This window comes from Betta splendens, chromosome 11 (assembly GCF_900634795.4).
Source record: "Betta splendens chromosome 11, fBetSpl5.4, whole genome shotgun sequence".
In the NCBI taxonomy this organism is placed as follows: domain Eukaryota; kingdom Metazoa; phylum Chordata; class Actinopteri; order Anabantiformes; family Osphronemidae; genus Betta; species Betta splendens.
Window position 1 is genome coordinate 11,146,514 of NC_040891.2, and position 16,470 is coordinate 11,162,983.

At 43.5% G+C, this 16,470-nt stretch overlaps 1 protein-coding gene across 5 annotated transcripts in view; it reads left to right on the plus strand.

The window, feature by feature from the left end:
* Window positions 1-283: 283 nt before the first annotated feature.
* The window catches only part of akap9 (A kinase (PRKA) anchor protein 9), a 42,116-nt gene continuing 25,929 nt past the window's right edge, over window positions 284-16,470 (plus strand). For 4 of the 5 annotated variants that reach the window (XM_029167956.3, XM_029167957.3, XM_029167960.3 and 1 more), the window contains exons 1-15: window positions 284-517; window positions 4,461-4,733; window positions 7,233-7,277; window positions 7,674-7,736; window positions 8,879-9,028; window positions 9,135-9,290; window positions 9,423-9,620; window positions 9,733-12,579; window positions 13,604-13,681; window positions 14,507-14,618; window positions 14,869-14,939; window positions 15,028-15,148; window positions 15,238-15,335; window positions 15,520-15,622; window positions 15,771-16,005. In XM_029167956.3, the coding sequence (XP_029023789.1) occupies window positions 470-517; window positions 4,461-4,733; window positions 7,233-7,277; window positions 7,674-7,736; window positions 8,879-9,028; window positions 9,135-9,290; window positions 9,423-9,620; window positions 9,733-12,579; window positions 13,604-13,681; window positions 14,507-14,618; window positions 14,869-14,939; window positions 15,028-15,148; window positions 15,238-15,335; window positions 15,520-15,622; window positions 15,771-16,005 (4,598 nt within the window). In that variant the 5' untranslated portion in view covers window positions 284-469. The remainder of the gene's footprint in view (window positions 518-4,460; window positions 4,734-7,232; window positions 7,278-7,673; window positions 7,737-8,878; window positions 9,029-9,134; window positions 9,291-9,422; window positions 9,621-9,732; window positions 12,580-13,603; window positions 13,682-14,506; window positions 14,619-14,868; window positions 14,940-15,027; window positions 15,149-15,237; window positions 15,336-15,519; window positions 15,623-15,770; window positions 16,006-16,470) is intronic. The other variant, XM_029167959.3, reaches the window with a different exon arrangement.

Here is a 16,470-nt window from a genome sequence, read left to right on the forward strand (position 1 = left end):
CACAAGCTGCACATGGACCTCTAAATCCTTTCCTTACTCTAGGGATAATTATACACTTTTAATAACAGCTAATATTTAGAGGCAAGATTTTAAACATGGCCTTTGAAGATGGTTTCTTCTTTTGAGATTTATTTAGTAACCCAACCGCTACATTAAATATTCGGACCTTCAATTCTTTGATAATCCCAATATTTCTGACAGTACATTGAAAGCACCACTAGAGGAATGCCAGGGGGCGTGGCCGCGAAGGCATCTGCGTGACGTCATCACAGTTGGGTCTCATGTTTACGTGGAAAACATGGCGGCGGACTCTCAGCAAGGAGACAGCGGCTAGTACAGGCGACTGCAAGTCTGCGGCAGCGAGCTGGACGCCAGACAGGGGACATTTGACTGTTGGCTCCTGGAGCTTTCCGACTGATACTTCGTATGAAGCGGTTTCCCTCTTGCTTTGGCCACAGGGACAGCGGTGATGGAAGACGAGGAGAGGCAAAAGAAGCTGGAGGCCGGCAAAGCAAAGGTAGGATTCCCACTTGTCGTGCTAGCATAAGTCACAAAGCTGGTTAGCTGGCCTATAAAGTAGTAACTTCACGTTGTCTAGAACTTAACGTGTCATGGTGGAGTCTGTCAGCTGTTTCTACCCCCCCCCCTCCTTTGCGGACCCCCGTCAGCAGCTGTCAGCCCCGGCGTGTTCTGACAGCTTAGCTTAACCGCTGCTAGCCGCAGACTCCTTTGTCATGATGCATGCTTGAGACGTCTGTCCCGTGTTTCGCTTTTTGTTATTTGACTGCACAGGTAGTGGTAACGTAATCGGCCACGGAGCATGTCGTCACGTCGCTACCACAGGCGTTTAAACGCCACCTGAAGTGGGGCTGACAGGCCGGCGTGACAGGATTTACAGGTCGCATCCCCACGAGCTGGAGCCGATATTGCCCCACATGTCTAACTTGTGCCTCATTGGCTTCATCAGGGAGCGGCGCCCACAATTAGGTCAGAGCAACCCCCTCTAATTCAGGATCAACTCTACAAAAAGCAGCCCCGTGCTGGAGCCCGTGTTGCCTTGTGTTCTTGTCATTTTTATTTGTTGAGTTGTTGTGTGGCTGCACGTCCCGTGGCTCAGATGGTGAGGTTTTGCATGACCTTGCAGCACTTCTGGTATTGATGATTGTGTCCCCAAGGATCTAGGGTAACTCTGTCAATAAGATTATCAGTTGAAGGTCCTGCCCCCGTGTGTGATGTGTCCTCCCCAGCTTTGTTAGGTGATCGTGGGTCATAAGAAAGACCATCTCCCAGGTTATGGCTTTGACATGTCCATTTGCCAAAGGTCCCTGGAGAACAGGGAGCACTTCCCTGCTGGTTTTAATCCCACAGTTTCCAGCTGCCTCTCAGACACAATCATGCAAGCTCAGATGTATAGATTTATGTCCAGATCACAAGATTTGACTTGTAGTAAGTAGATACGTTAACGCATTAAACTGTGGGTAGTGCTTAGATGGTGTTACTAACGCCAATGCAGCGTGAGTCTAAATGTTAAACATTTCACACAGAGTACTGATGTCAGAGTAATGGTAAAATAGTAAGCTTTTCTCTAGTGAGCATGAAAATCTGTCTCCTCCTAACATGCACATATTGCACAAAAACACCAGCCCACACGTTTGTTCGAGGCACTTAGCTGCAGATGTTTTTTTCTCTTTACAAAAGTTTTGCTTGTTGTCTTGTTTTTGTCTGTGCACTACAGACTTTATGGGTTTGCAAAACCATTTTAGTGTTGTGTTTTAATGAGGCTTAGCAGAATACCAGCTGCTAGTCCAGCATTTTTAAATACAGTGGGTGCTGTTTGGCACAGAGGAAAAGCACTGCAGTGTTTGTTTAATTTGACCGGGACAGAGATTTAATTCATGGAGGACAGTGCGCTTAGTTGTTTCTGATTCCCACATGTGCCTGCTGATCACTGATTAAATATGCACGTGTCGTTCATCTAGTATCTCCTGTTAGGATTAAAAATAAACGTGCTGTTGTATCCATGCAAAATGTGGTATTTGTCCTCAGCAGTCAGGATTAGGCCAGTGAGCATCTGATGTGTTATCTCATAAATCTGCATTGATTTACTTGTGTTTCTGTTTGTGCTTGTGCCAGCTAATCGTGGTGTGATGAAAATGATTTACTGCTAATCTTTACAAACCTTTTCATCATATTATCATCATTTTATAGTAGTAAAGATGTTTCATTATACTTCCATATGATTCAAGTAGGTTTTGTCAGGATTTTCAGATATCCTAAAGGTCAGTGTACTAAAGGTAGTTGATCTACTTAGTCAAGGCCTGAATAGTTAATCCCACAGTTGACTAATCATAAACGTACTCTGTGTTGCTTTGGTTACCGCTCTAATTGGCTTGAATGACATCAGTGAGTTATTCTTTTTTTGTATCCTTATTTATTATCTGTAAGGTAACAGATTTGAAACTTTTTAACGGCATGCTGTGCTGCTTTAGGAGGGATTGCCAGGTGATTAATTGAGCGTGATCGTCTAACAGCTGCCCAGTTCTAACAAGCTGCAACTTGGAGGATGACTGAACCAAACTCGTGTGGGAAAGTTCACTCCTTGACTCATCTTACTTGTGATATTTCTGCAGGTTTTATACCTAAAATAAGTAAATTATCACAGCTTTAGTGTGAATAATTTTTAACAGTTTGGTTTGTATTTTTGTACTGTACATTATAATGTTTCTGCCAGTTTGATTTGCGATAAATAACAAGTCACAATTTCTTCCAAATAAACTTGAGGGAATTATGGGAGACAATATTTTCTTCTCCTCATTATTGACTGATTTTCCGGTAGTAGTTTGATTGAGAGACATTTCTGTGCGTGGTGGGTGAAATTATGCTGTATAGATACCTCAACCATTTGTCTGCCTCCACCATGGTTGTTTCCTGTTGTTATTTGTTAAATGGTCTGCAGAGGATTCAGGCTCTCTGACTGCTGACTAACACAAAGCTGCTGCTGTCATTAACACATGACATTGCAGGGTGTGAGCTTCCTCTCTGGGCGCCAGCGGACTGGTGGAAAACCTTTCGTATCGTCCAACAGACATTAATCAACCTGAACAACTGCACTTATGTTACCTATTGATTTATAAAGTGATACAAGTAAATGCTTTTTCTTCCACTTTAATCTTATTCATTTTGTCTGAATTCATTTCTAATTTGTATTTGCCACATATTCTGCCTGTGTTTCCACAATATTTAAAGTTACATAAGACATAAACACATCACTGACTCATCATTGATTTTGTGGTACCACCCCATCCCAGTAAATCCAGGTTGTAACTCAGCGGACCTCAACGCCCACGACGCAAATCCTAGTTTACTGGATGTTGTGGATGTTCTTGCTGTAGGTAGAGGCTGTGTAGAAATGTGCCTGTGTAAATGTTTTCAGACAGCAGATGGTGATACACCTACGTAGCCTCTGCTTACCAGATGGTGATGTAGCTACGCAGGCACCAGAACTCCATATGCTCCACCACGGTTCCGCTCTACCCAGCCAAATAGGGCAGCCAGCTACCATAAGCGGCTCCGCGACAGGGTTTCTGTGCGTTTGAAACCAGGGGGTGATATCATGCTTCCATTTTATGGAGGTATAAATGGGTACATTTGGGCAAAGGTTGCAGCATGTGTGGAGGTGCTGAGGCTCGGATCAAGAGCCCTTTGAGCTTTTAAGCTGTGTGGTGTAGGTGGGGATGTGCCCACTCAGCCCTTGTTGTGTCAGCCTGTAATCTTACGTCCAGCATCACTAAAGCAGACCTGTCAAAAAGGCCTTGATGCTGTGACTTTGCTGCTGCAGGTGCATCTTTAGATGGAGGCCTAAATATCTTTTTATCTATCATTTTTTATACAAGATTTGCACGATTAATTGTTCAATTGCCACAATTCAAATTTGTCCATTTATCATTTATCGCAGGGTGGAGATAAATCGGTAAAGAAAACATGGCACGTTATTGACGAATGTTTCAGACAAATCGCTGACATAGTTTGAAAATGTAATCTCTTTAGTCGGGATTAGCACCTGGCACAGCAAGAGGCATGTGTCAGGTCATATGGACACGGAGGGAGGTTTCATTCGGCGCAGGGAAGGCACAATTTTGGGGCATACAATGTTTCGCATGAGTATCCCTAGACTGTGTAGTGTCAGGGTAGGTTGATATGTTTTTATGCTTTTCTCTTTGTAGATGAATTCTTTTAGACTTTGCTACGCAGACTGTTAAAGTTGTAAATTAGGTTAAAGCAGGTTCTTTCAATTAGCTCTGGGCATTAGGGGCAGATAAACAAGATCTGAATGGAAGCTACGACTGGATATGTAGACTAGAATAATGTGTAAAAGCATGTCTGCTGAAGTCTTTGCTGCTGTGTTTTGACTGTCAAGGACACACTTTGAAGCGTTATCTATTTCTATCTTTACTCTCCAGCTGGCTGAGTACCGCCAGAGAAAGGCGCACGCCGACTCCCAGAGGAAGCAGAAAAAGAAGAAGAAAAAGAAGACCGCCGAGGACTCGGAGGGGGACTCGCAGGAGAGGGTGGAGGTCGAGCCGGAGCCGTCCGTGGGAGGAGACCAGGTCTCGAGCGGGAGACGAGATGGATCACGAGGAGGAAGTGAAGACCCACCCACTACGGAGTTTACCTTTGCCAGGACGCTGCGCAGCGGAGAGACTGTCAAGCACGACCAGACCTACACCATAGAGGTAGAGGCGCACACACACACACACACACACACACACACACACACACACACACACACACACACACACACACACACACACACACACACACACACACACACACAGAGTCAGTCAGTCCAAAATCCAAACACAGTCCTTTAAAATCGACAAAGCACATTTTCACAAGTTAATCTAATTTTTACATAAAAGAACAAATCCATTGTTTGAATACTGTGATATTGCTTTTCTAATAATCTGAATCAGTTAACTTAAAGTAAGTTAAATCACTAATATCTGCTGAAATCTTATGCACACACATCAGTGTGACTTGCAGTGTTACGTCGCTCAAATCAATGTCTGGCTTCAGGTTTTTAATCACCAGCCTGTAACACCTTACGACAGATGTGCTCCTTTGATCTCCACCAGTTTTTGTCTCTGCTTCTTCTGGCGCTGACAGAGTTGCTGTGGCTGCTATGACAACCAGTCCCATCAGGAGCACAGAGTGAAGATGTGGGAATGTTCAGCAGAAAAGAATTAATTAAAACACAACTTGCATAATTCCCTTTTAGAAATTAACTTTTAAATAATTTTAGCCTTATTTGTGCTGCATTTTTGACCAGCAGAGCTCAGTTATATCTTCATTTCCTTACGTTTCTGTTTTCTGTCACCTTCTCCTTGAATTTCAGGCTGCACGGGTGGCATATAATTCAATAAATTGGCCAGAATGTTTCCTAGTGGAGAAAGCTTGCGAGAGAGAGAGACAGTGTTTGTTTGGCTCTGCTGATATTATTACTAAGAGTGTGATTCATCTGGAATGACCTAACACAATATAAACCCTATAATACTGTATTATAAATCCTATGATGTTGTATTAAAGCCCTGTTAAGGAACTGGAATGTTTACTCGATTCAAGTCAATATTCTAACAGATCTGTTTATATTGCTTTAGTTTTTTTAGCTGTTTTAAATATGACATCCTCTGTTTTTTTTTGTTGGGCATGAACTTGAACACAAGCTTTGGAAAGTGTGTAGTCTTCCTGGGGATTTGGTTCAGCAGCTTAGTTCTTTCTTTGCATAATACATCACTGGCACATACAGTTCTGTAACTTCATCAAGTATGCTATTTGAAACCTAACACAGACGATCAAGTCCAATGTTGATGAACTCTGCCCAATTATTTTATGTTCACAAATGCCAGCGCAGCGCTTTCAGGCTTTGTTCCTCCCGAACAAACTTAAGAAAAGAAATCTTAAGAAAGAAATCTATAATCTTATTGTTTTTTTGCTTCATAAAATACAAATATTGTATGAAGTTAAATGAATTGATGCATCTGGAGCCGGGGTTTGCTGGATTAAACATTGAGTGACATTATTCTGCAGGTAATCACCTAAAACACTTGAACACACAGAAACCTGGGGCTTTAGAACGCGCTGGCTTCTCTTTCATTATTGAGACCTCTCAGTCTCTTTTCACTGGCACCGCGCAGCCACTCGTTCCATGAACCCACTGTACAGTCGAGGCGGTACATGCCCACAAAACTACTGGTTGCCACGGAAACAGACAATTGCCTACAAATAGGTTCATGTGGGTCCAATTCCTGTGGCCTTGCAGCACTTTTCAGGAGACCTTAAGGTTGATTGAATGTATGAGTGTTTCATAGAAAACGTTTTTGTACCTTGAGACTGAACAACGTCCTCTCAACTATTAAACACTGAAACATTCGGTTTGTTTGTGCTGCAGGACTAGAAGCATCCCTAACAAATGCAACCAGTAAATCTTAAGAGATTAAACAGGGCAGAATGTGTGAATTATTTATCTAGATGAAATATTTAACAGCTTAAATTTAAATGATTTGTTTTTCCCCCATTTCATTTCTCCGTTTTTGCTTTTGTCCCAAACTGCCTGTTCATGGCTCTTTGTTCTCTTCAGGCATTTTGTGATGCTGCTGCTGTGTGTGAGCATGAAGGGGTTGCTGTAGAAACACTACTGCCTCAGAATATTCTATTCTGAATTCTTTCACTGGCATCTGAAGGAGATTATAATTGCAAATACAAATGTAATGACTCACTGATGCTTCTTAGCAAGTAAACTTGGCATCATGAAATTCATATCAGATCTGATGCAATAAAATGTCAGTCATGTCTAGCAATTGTTTAAATAGTGTTTTAATAATTTTAAATTAATATTGGGTCCAGATCCTTTAAAAAAGCCTTAAAACATTTTTAAGTAACTAAACAACTTTAAGGTGTCAGAACACTTCAGTTTGACGGAGGAGACAGACACAAAACCAGTTTTACCTAATTAGTATTCACAATCTCTGCCCACAACCTGAAAATGAAATGTGCTATGGAATGAAATGCAACAATTCCAATACTGAGGTGCTGCCACAGTTCTGCAGTCTCACTGTTCTTGGAGGCAGAGTACCTGTTGAAGCAGGACGTACTGTAAGGCAGGCGTTGTTTTATAATGTTGTGACATCTGTTTTAAATGTGCAGCACTGATGGAATTCTCTTCTCTTTTGCAGCCGGAGAGTGAAGTGTCCACCACTGCTGAAGATTACTCCTCAGAGGTGAGATGTTAAAATACGCATTGGAGCATTGTTGCCAGGGCTTCCGTCTCGGAGGGTTCACGGTCACACCTGCAGCTCATCTTCTGTTTTTGAAGCGGTTTAATTAGGAAGTCACTGATGCCACTGTTTACGAATTCACTGCCAGAGGATGTTTTTGTGCAGTTTCATGGACCGAGGAATTTTTAGCCTCAAAATGTTCCATTTATTTGTAGGTATTGAAGTATAACGACAGCATATGACTTTTTTTTCATGCCTTTTCTCAACCATATGTGCCTGCTGGGTCATAGCATTTAACAGGTGGTCCAGGGCTGTGTCCAAGATGGCCACTGTGCACACACCGAATGAAATGAATCTTTTTTTTTGTTTTTGTTCATTAATGATGCACTGAATCAACAGGTAAATGGGTGCCATGATGAGATGGCAGAGACTCTAAACATGACTTCGAAGGATTTATTCTGGGTATAGTAATCCAATCAAGCAGTTTCACCGTCCTACCGTTCCACTGTTGGCTTTGCTAGCAAACTCACTGGCTGCTGGATGTGTCTGTATTTGCTTAACAAGTTAGTCTTCTGCTAGATCTCCTATAACCCACTACCACGCCTGTGCTCTGCTTTCCTTTCACTTTAATGTGGCCTTGACTGCAACGTGGGGAAAGAGGGAATAAAACATGTTATGTTGTAAATTACCATTGTGAAAGCACAAATGACTCAGGACTTTAGGCTTCATCAGGGCTTTGTGACATTTTAAAGGTGTAAATTATCTCTGAAACCTGGAGGAGAATGAAGCGGGGGAGAGCGAACAATGCAAAATAAGGGTGAGAACAGTGAAGTGGCAGAGAGAGAGAGAGAGAGAGAGAGAGAGAGAGAACATTAGGTGTTACACAAGAACCTGCTCTCTTTAGATCACCGTACCTAAAATGATTTTCAAACGCAGGAGACAAAAGGTGCTGATCAAGATATGGTTAAAATGACAAGCAGGACTGAGAATGACAGCGGAGGGTTGAGTTAGTTTGAGTGCATTAGGCAAATGAAAGCGAATCTACAGAGTAAAATATCAGTGTTATTGAGCTTTTTAATTTCTTTCAATCTTTAGAATATTTTCCTATTATAGCTATAATTATTTCTCAAATGATCATCATCCAGCAGCGCGCCGCTTGTCAGCATTTATCAAAGAGAAATAGTGATTGTGAATGTTCCTAAAGTTTTAAGTGCCATTTTCTGATTTACACAGCAGTTGAAAGTAATTTAAGTGATGTGTTAAAAGCAGTACTTAAACAGTGTTGTACATTTAAGCCTACTACAGTTGAGGTCACACACATTCTGTTTAACTGACATGTATCCAAACGTTGTAGAAACTAAAAAATAAATTATTATTAACCATTTCTGACCGATTAGTGGTTTTGACCACTCTTATGCAGTTTTTTTTTAAACAGTAATAATCTTTAACATATTTACTATATTTCTTCATGTGGCTCTTTGCTCTTGCAACTAACAGCTTTTACTCCTGGTTGGTGTTAGTCTCCATCCTGAATGCTCATCCCATGTCCCTTAGTAAAACCTTACATGTGCTAGGTGAGATTTTACCTGTCTCGCCCTGTTCAGGAGGAGGTGGAGCCCCTGCAACAGGTGGCAAAACGAGGGACGACGCAGGATATGGAGGATGCACTCGCCACCAAGACCCAGGCGGTGGAGGAGTTGAGTCGGGAGCTGGAGGAAATCAGGTCTGCCTTTGGTACAGAGGGAATACAGCAGGTGTGTTTTGTTTTTAACAGATTTTTTTTTCCTTGATCCTTGTCCTTTGTTTGTTTGTTTATTGCATACAAGGCATTTTACTAACAGGATTCAATTTTTTTTCTAGCTGCAGGACTTTGAAGCTGCTGTGAAGCAGCGGGATGGCATCATCACCCAGCTCACAGCTAACCTTCAGCAGGCTCGTGAAGAGAAAGATGAGATCATGAAAGAATTCCTGGAGCTGACGGAGCAAAGCCAAAAACTGCAAATTCAATTCCAACAGGTGGATGCTGTTCAGATATGTTTGCACCATCTTCTATGTCCTTTTGCACTACTGGTTGTTAGCCATTAGGAATTAATTTGTGTTTGGGGGCGCACATATTACACATGTGACACTCATTATCCTCTGATTCAGCTTCAGGCGGGTGAGACACTGAGGAACACCAGCCACAGCAGCACGGCGGCTGATCTTCTTCAGGCGAGGCAGCAGCTCATCCAGTACCAACAGCAGTTGGAGGAAATGAATGTGGAGGTCCGAAAGCACCAAGAAAGGAGCAGCGAGCAGCTGGGTCACATCAGTCAGCTGCAGCACAAGCTCAGTGACATGGAGCTGGTGAGTAGTTGACTAGAGTCTTAGTGGTAGAAACCTTTTCAGACATTTCTCTGTTAAATGTGAGTGCTTTTATTCTTTTAGCCTTGTTTGTAACGATTTGTTTTCTTTGTAGTTGGGGAGAAGATCAGAAGAAACAATAAATGAAAAGGAACTGTTACTTTCTGAAAAAGAAAAAGTTATTGGTACACAGGAGCAGCTACTGACTGAGTTACGGACAGCCGAGAAGTCTTTTGCACAAACACTGAAAGAGAAAAATCAGTTCATTTTAGAGCAAACTGCAATAATCACCGAACACGAGCGGTCACTGACCCTGCTCAGGGAAGAGCTTGCCCACGTGGGAAGGACGACAGATGAAAGTATGATGCATCATTCCGATGAAAAGGAGAGGATTATAGCGGAGCAGGAGAGGGTTATTACAGAACGGGACTGTTCTCTAACGCAGCTCGAGGATGAGCTGGAGTCCTCGGAAAAACGTCTGCGTGACCTCCAACAGCGGATGGGCGTGAAGGAATCGGAGCTCGAAAGATGTCTGGACGAACTGGAAAGTACCAAGTCTGACTTTGAAAGGTGTAAAGGTGAAATGGAGACTTGTAAACTAGAGCTGGAGAAAGAGAAAGCAGCACTGGAAGACTGTAAAGGTGAACTCGCAACCTCCAGACAGAGGGAGCGGATGTCATCCAGTGAGATCATGCAGCTCATGGGCACAGTGGAGAACCTGCAGAAACGTCAGGTGAGCATGTCCGAGGGCGATACCATCCAAAAGATGCAGCAAGAGACCGTGAGGAAGCTGGAACATCTCAGGGCGGAGCTGGATGAGATGTACGGCCAGCAGATCGTCCAGATGAAGCAGGAGCTTGTCTTGCAACATGCAGCGAAGGTAGAGCAAGTGACTGAACAACACTGTGCAGAACTGGATCGTCTTAAAGCACAACTGTCTCAAAGCTCCACTGCCAGCACTGCTGAGGTGGACTCTCTCAATGCTAAGATTACGGAGCTTCAGGAGACATTAGAGCAATCCCATGCAATGCACGAGGAGGCCAGACATGAGCTAAGCCAAGTTGTCCAAGAGAGGTTCAACCTGCAGGCCAAGGTTGAGGATCTTCTTCAAGACCTTTCTTCTGCTAAGGAAAAAGTGGAGCTGGTCTCTCACCGTCTTATTTCTCAGGAAAGCCAACAAGGCGAGCTGCTGCACCTCCAGGCGGACGTCGAGCGTCTGAAGAGTGAGTTGGCCGCCGCTCAGGGAGCTGCACACGAAGCCGAGACTAAACACGAATCGGAATTAACTAACTACAAGATCAAGTTGGAGATGCTGGAGAGGGAGAAAGATGCTGTACTCGATCGCATGGCGGAGTCGCAGGAAGCGGAGCTGGAGCGATTGCGGACCCAGCTTCTGTTCAGCCATGAGGAAGAACTCACCCATCTGCGTGAGGAGTTGCAGATGGAGAACTTCCTGAACACAGAAAACCTCCTCAATGAAGCTGCAATAAAACACGAGAAAGTGTTGGATGAGACGCGCATTCATTTTGAGGAAGACTTGCTTTTGTTGCGGAGAGAGAAGGAGAGCTTCGCCACCGAGCGAGATGAGCTCCTGCGCCAGATTCTTGGTCTTAAAGAGGATCTCAAGCTGGCTTTGGAGAGCTCCAAAGCCAGCGAGCTCGTCCAGCAGCTCCAGGAGCTTCAGGGGGAGCTTGAGCAACTGAGAAAGGAGGGAGAAGAAAGAGTTAAAATGGAAAACCAAATTCAGACGTTAATAAAACAGACAGAGGTACTCGAAAACCAGAAGAAAGAGAGAGAGCAATGGTGGGAGAGCAAAATGGCAGAGCAGGAAATGGAAAAGCAGAGATTAATAGAATCTAATAATCACTTGAAGGAAGAATTGGACTCAAACGTAATGAAAGTTACAACACTGGCGTCGGAGAACAATCGGACACAGCAACAAGTAGCTGAGCTAAGGGAAGAAATAGAGAAACAAAAGACTACTTTCTCTTTTGCCGAAAGGAATTTTGAGGTGAACTATCAGGAGCTGAAGGAGGAGTACACGTGCCTCATTGAGTCGAAGACGCAGTTAGAAGAGCGGACACTGAAGGAGACACTTGAGTTTGAGGCGAAGATTGCCAGCCTTCAGTCGCACATTCGGGAGCTGGAGGAGAGCAGCGAGGAGACTAAAATGGAGGACGCAGAAAGAGACAATAAAACTGTGATAGAAAAAGATACTGCTGAGCTAATGGAGAAGCTTAATTTTGCCCTGAGTCAGAAGGAGAGCTTAGCTGGGAGGCTTTCTGAAGTTACAGAGAAACTGACGTTTACGGAGAGCAAAGTGGGGCAGCTGGAGGAAGAGCTGAGGAAAGTGACTCAAGAAAACATCAAGGTTATTCGCCAAAATGAGAGCCTGCAGAAGGAGCTGGAGAAGAAGCAAGAGATTACGAGGGAGCAGACGGAAGGGCAGGACGCCCGAAGAAAAGCTAAGCTCCAGAGGAAACAAGCTGCTGACTCGGTTTGTTCTTTTGAGGATCATCACCTCCAGATTCAATCTCTGCAAGGGCAGATAGAGGCTCTTCAGTCCCACTTACAGGCGGCCGAGGCTGAGAGGGACGGCGCCCGGCGGACGCTGGAGCTCCACAGGCTCTCGCAGACCCCGTCCTTGGGGGAGGGAGCCGCCGAGGGACGAGCCTCCCCGCACAAGTCCACGGCGCCCGGGTCAAACAGGCGCAAGAGGCGGCAGAGGTCGAGGCAGGAGCGCAAGCTGGGCACTCCTCTCCCCGACGGCAGAGAGGAAAAGCCAAGGGAGGAGGACGAGGAGGCAGCGGCAGAGGAAGAGAGAGCTACAAGTGGCGCAGAGCAGGAGATGCAGCCTCACAGAGACAGCCAGGTGATGTCATGTTCGGTGGAGAGCGCCGGTAAGGAGGGCTCCACTGACGGGTACCGGGGAGATGGACACGGAGACTCCATCCACAAACAGGTAGGCACTGCCATGCAACCACTGCACCACTTCACTTCAGCAGCCTCTCTGCCTCTTTAGGTCTCCTTAAATTACACATTTGGGCAGCAAAAGCGGTGCATGTTAAAGCGAAGCGGTGGAAACGGCGTTCATTACGGTCAGCATCGATGCGGCGGCGTTGGATATTCTTATTAGCCTCATCAGAAATGCACGGACGGCTCGTTTTTGTCACTAGTGACTAACAGTCATGATTGCAAATTGCCCGCGTCTGCAGGCTTGCTCTCGTAAGCAGCACCGAGCGACACGGGCTGTTTTTAAGTTTGTGCTGTTAGGAGACAAAATGTACACACAATATAGTACATCATGCACCGAGAACAAACAGACCCCACCGATATTCTCACTGGTACTTTAAAGCCAAGGGGGCTGGGCAGTATATTACAGTGAATGGTCGTTCTGGAAAAAGACTATTAATAACAAAGTCCACAGTCTAATGCTGTAGCACTGAATCCTTGTCGTTGTGCAGAATTGTGTACATTCTAGTTTCTCTCCATCCTGCAGGGAATGAAGGGTTTGAGGTGAGAAGCCGTTTTACCCCAGTCACTTCTGTGTCTGTGGCACTGTGTCTTAGTTACTGTACGCTAGGCGAAAGATGGGTCTGTCTGCCGTCTCACATCTGTGCTTCGTCTTGCTTCTGCACCTCCTGGGTTGGACTCATACACTTTGTACAGGCTGTTATGTTCAATGTTCCCGACTGAAAACACCTGTAATGTGACTTTTAAACTCTTTGCAACTACAGTAGCCTCAGGATTCCTTTATTGGTATTGCAGAACAGGTATAAAGACACAATAGAATCTGGTTATTGTGAAGTCCAGATAATTATTTTATTTATGTTTTGTACTTACTGCTGAGCTACTCTCTGCTCCCTCTCAGGAAGTGAACTACATTGGTGCATCCTGTCTTATTGTCTATCTGTGCTTTTTGTCAGCTTTTGTATTGGAGGAATTTTGAGACGGAACAATATTTTTCTTTCTGCTTATTTATTTAGATGACCAAACATGGGACAGGCAGCCGGTCGCAGCTCAAGCATCAGGAAACGGAGGAAGAAGAAGAGACTACTGCGCATGTAAATGTCACTTAAGCTCACATCCTGCCCTTTGCTTTTTACTGTCAGCATTTGCTTTGATACAGTACATATTGTGATGGAAAGGTCAGTAAGGAGGTGCCCGGGCACCTGAAATCCACCCTTTCATATTTTAATTCTGAGGCCGAGGTTCGGGCAGGTTTTTAAAATAATTTTGTAACAGCAACTAACTGATACTGTATATTATACTGTGTAAAGTATTCATCATGCACTGTAAAAAAGAGAAGAAAAGAGTTTTTGTTTTTGTTTTGTGAAGCATCGGCACAGATGCCATGCATTCATTAGTTGCCGACCATCTCTTATCTGCATGTTTTAAGCATCAACATCTGAGTGGTTGCACCATTTGAAAGGACTCTAAACCGTCAGATCTAGTTGCGATTGAGAGATTGTGCCATAACAAAAGGCTTTAAATACAGCCTAATTAAAATGTAGAGTGCACTCTGAACACATCTGACGTCAAAGGTAACAGAATAGCAATTCCAGGATTGTGTAGCAAATTATGGAATAACAAATTAGTGGTTATGCATAATGCATAGTTACAAAAAAGAATGCCTGTGTGAGTGGATAATAGGAGGGCTCTCACCCTGACCACACATGCATTGTTTCTCTGCTCTGCCGTAGAAAAAGGATGTAGAATTTGATTATTTACGCCTACGATGAGCAAACAGACATTTCATCCTGCAAAATTACCTGTAATACATCTAATACTGGAGCTCATTCTCTCCTTTCTTCCAGTTTAATTGTGTGGATTCCCTGTGGATTATTTCAAGTTCCTGTGATTATACTGTAAGTTCTCTCTGTGCGCAGGGAGAGTGCAGGCTGCAGATGGAGGCCCAGCGCATTAGTCTGTCTCAGATCCACGCCGCCCAGCTTGAGCTGCTGCAGGAGGAGAAAAATCAGAACGATCGCAGTGACCTGGGTGAGCAGATGTGTAGTTGGTTTTCTGTGTGTGTGTGTGTGTGTGTGTGTGTGTGTGTGTGTGTGTGTGTGTGTGTGTGTGTGTGTGTGTGTGTGTGTGTGTGTGTGTGTGTGTGTGTGTGTGTGTGTGTGTGTGTGTGTGTGTGTGTGTGTGTGTTCTGTGTTTGAAGCAATACTTTAATCAATCATTCATGACAGAAATAAAGCTCCAGTTTTGTTTTGATCCAATAAGTTTTTGTTTTTTTTTACAGATCAGCCAAAAATTTGGAAACACCAGAGCATGTTACAAGCTGTGTCAGAAGAATGCAGTGAGATCATTCTGGTGCTGCTGCAGTTTCCTAAAAAGCTTTTATTATTGGGTGTTATGCTGCTGTGACATTCAAACATATTGCTGTGTGTCTTGTTTTCAGACTTTCCAGAAAATGTTTGGTGAGGACGTTTTGGAGAGTCTTTATGTAGAGGACCCACTTTGCCCTTCAGTGGAAAGACCAGAAACTAGTGAATCCACCTCAGTTATTAAAGAGGCTAAAGGTATATACAGTACAATGTACAGTAATTGTATGGAATGAAATGGGGGGAAAACATGTGTATTAACCAAAATAACATTATTTTTGTTGTAGATTTGTACAGAAATCTTCTTCAGGTAAAGGAGAGGATTGAGCAGGAACATTATAGACTGTTACAACTCCAGGCTCTGCTGAAATCTGATGGGAACAAGGTACAAACATACACATCTGCAGCCATAAAACATGTCCCACCAACATAGGACTGACTTACTATTATCAGGTTTTCAGTGGATATAATATCTAATATATATAATTTTTGTATGCATAAAAACTGGGGGAGAAAAGAGAACAACGATGAACCAGTAAAAAACAGTAAAATTTGCCTTTGTCTTCTAGATGATGGAATTGCAGATGGCTTACGATGAATTAATCAGTCGGGAGGAGGAGATGTCCGACCTGGGTGTGCAGTTTGCCAGTTTAAGCCACTCTACAAATAAAGGTAAGTCAGCCAGTCATTATGTTGAAAGAAAAGCACTGAGGTTAACACTGCTGCCCATTCAGTTCGCCATAGATCCTGTTATTTGACACTGCCTGACCCTGTCCTACATCCCATATTGAATTTGACATTTCACCTGTGCTTTACTTAGATCTCAAGGAGCAGCCTGGTGCACCATCTATCTCCCATAAGCAGGAATTGCAGCGACTGAAGACTGACGCTCAGGAGAAACAGTTACAGCTGGAGGAAAGCCACAGACAAGAGCTGGAGCGTCTGAGAGCTCACTACCAACAACAGGCCACGGAGTCTGAGGAGCGATACGCCACTGAGCTCTTCATGCTGCAGCAGCGACTGCAGGAAGTCACAGGCGCTCAGACGCAGTGCAGGTGAAAACACATTCCTTCATGTTTGGAAACAAAAAGGTCAAGTCACAAAAAGAGTGTGGGGATTTGGTTTTAATGTGTCTGTTGATAACATGTCCAGTAATCTGTGTTAGAAAATAATTTAAGTCAGCTACTGTATGTCCTATAGCTGAAAAATTTAGATGATGCTGCCCTCCTCTGTTTGATATTGTGAATGAGATTTAAACCATAGTTTCCAATAATAATGAACTTTTGAATAACTTTGAATAATAATTAAGTTTTTGTAAGTGAATAATGTACAATAGATTATCATATTGTATTTTACTATATATGTATTATTATATTTCACTTCATTAATGTGGTAGGGCCAGGTTTCAACAAGACATGGTTCTTTCTTTTTAGCCTCAAATTGTAATCCAATAATTAATTACTCAGCAGGTTCAGAAAGTTATAGAATGAGTTGAAGGTCTACCTATGCCATAATTGAAA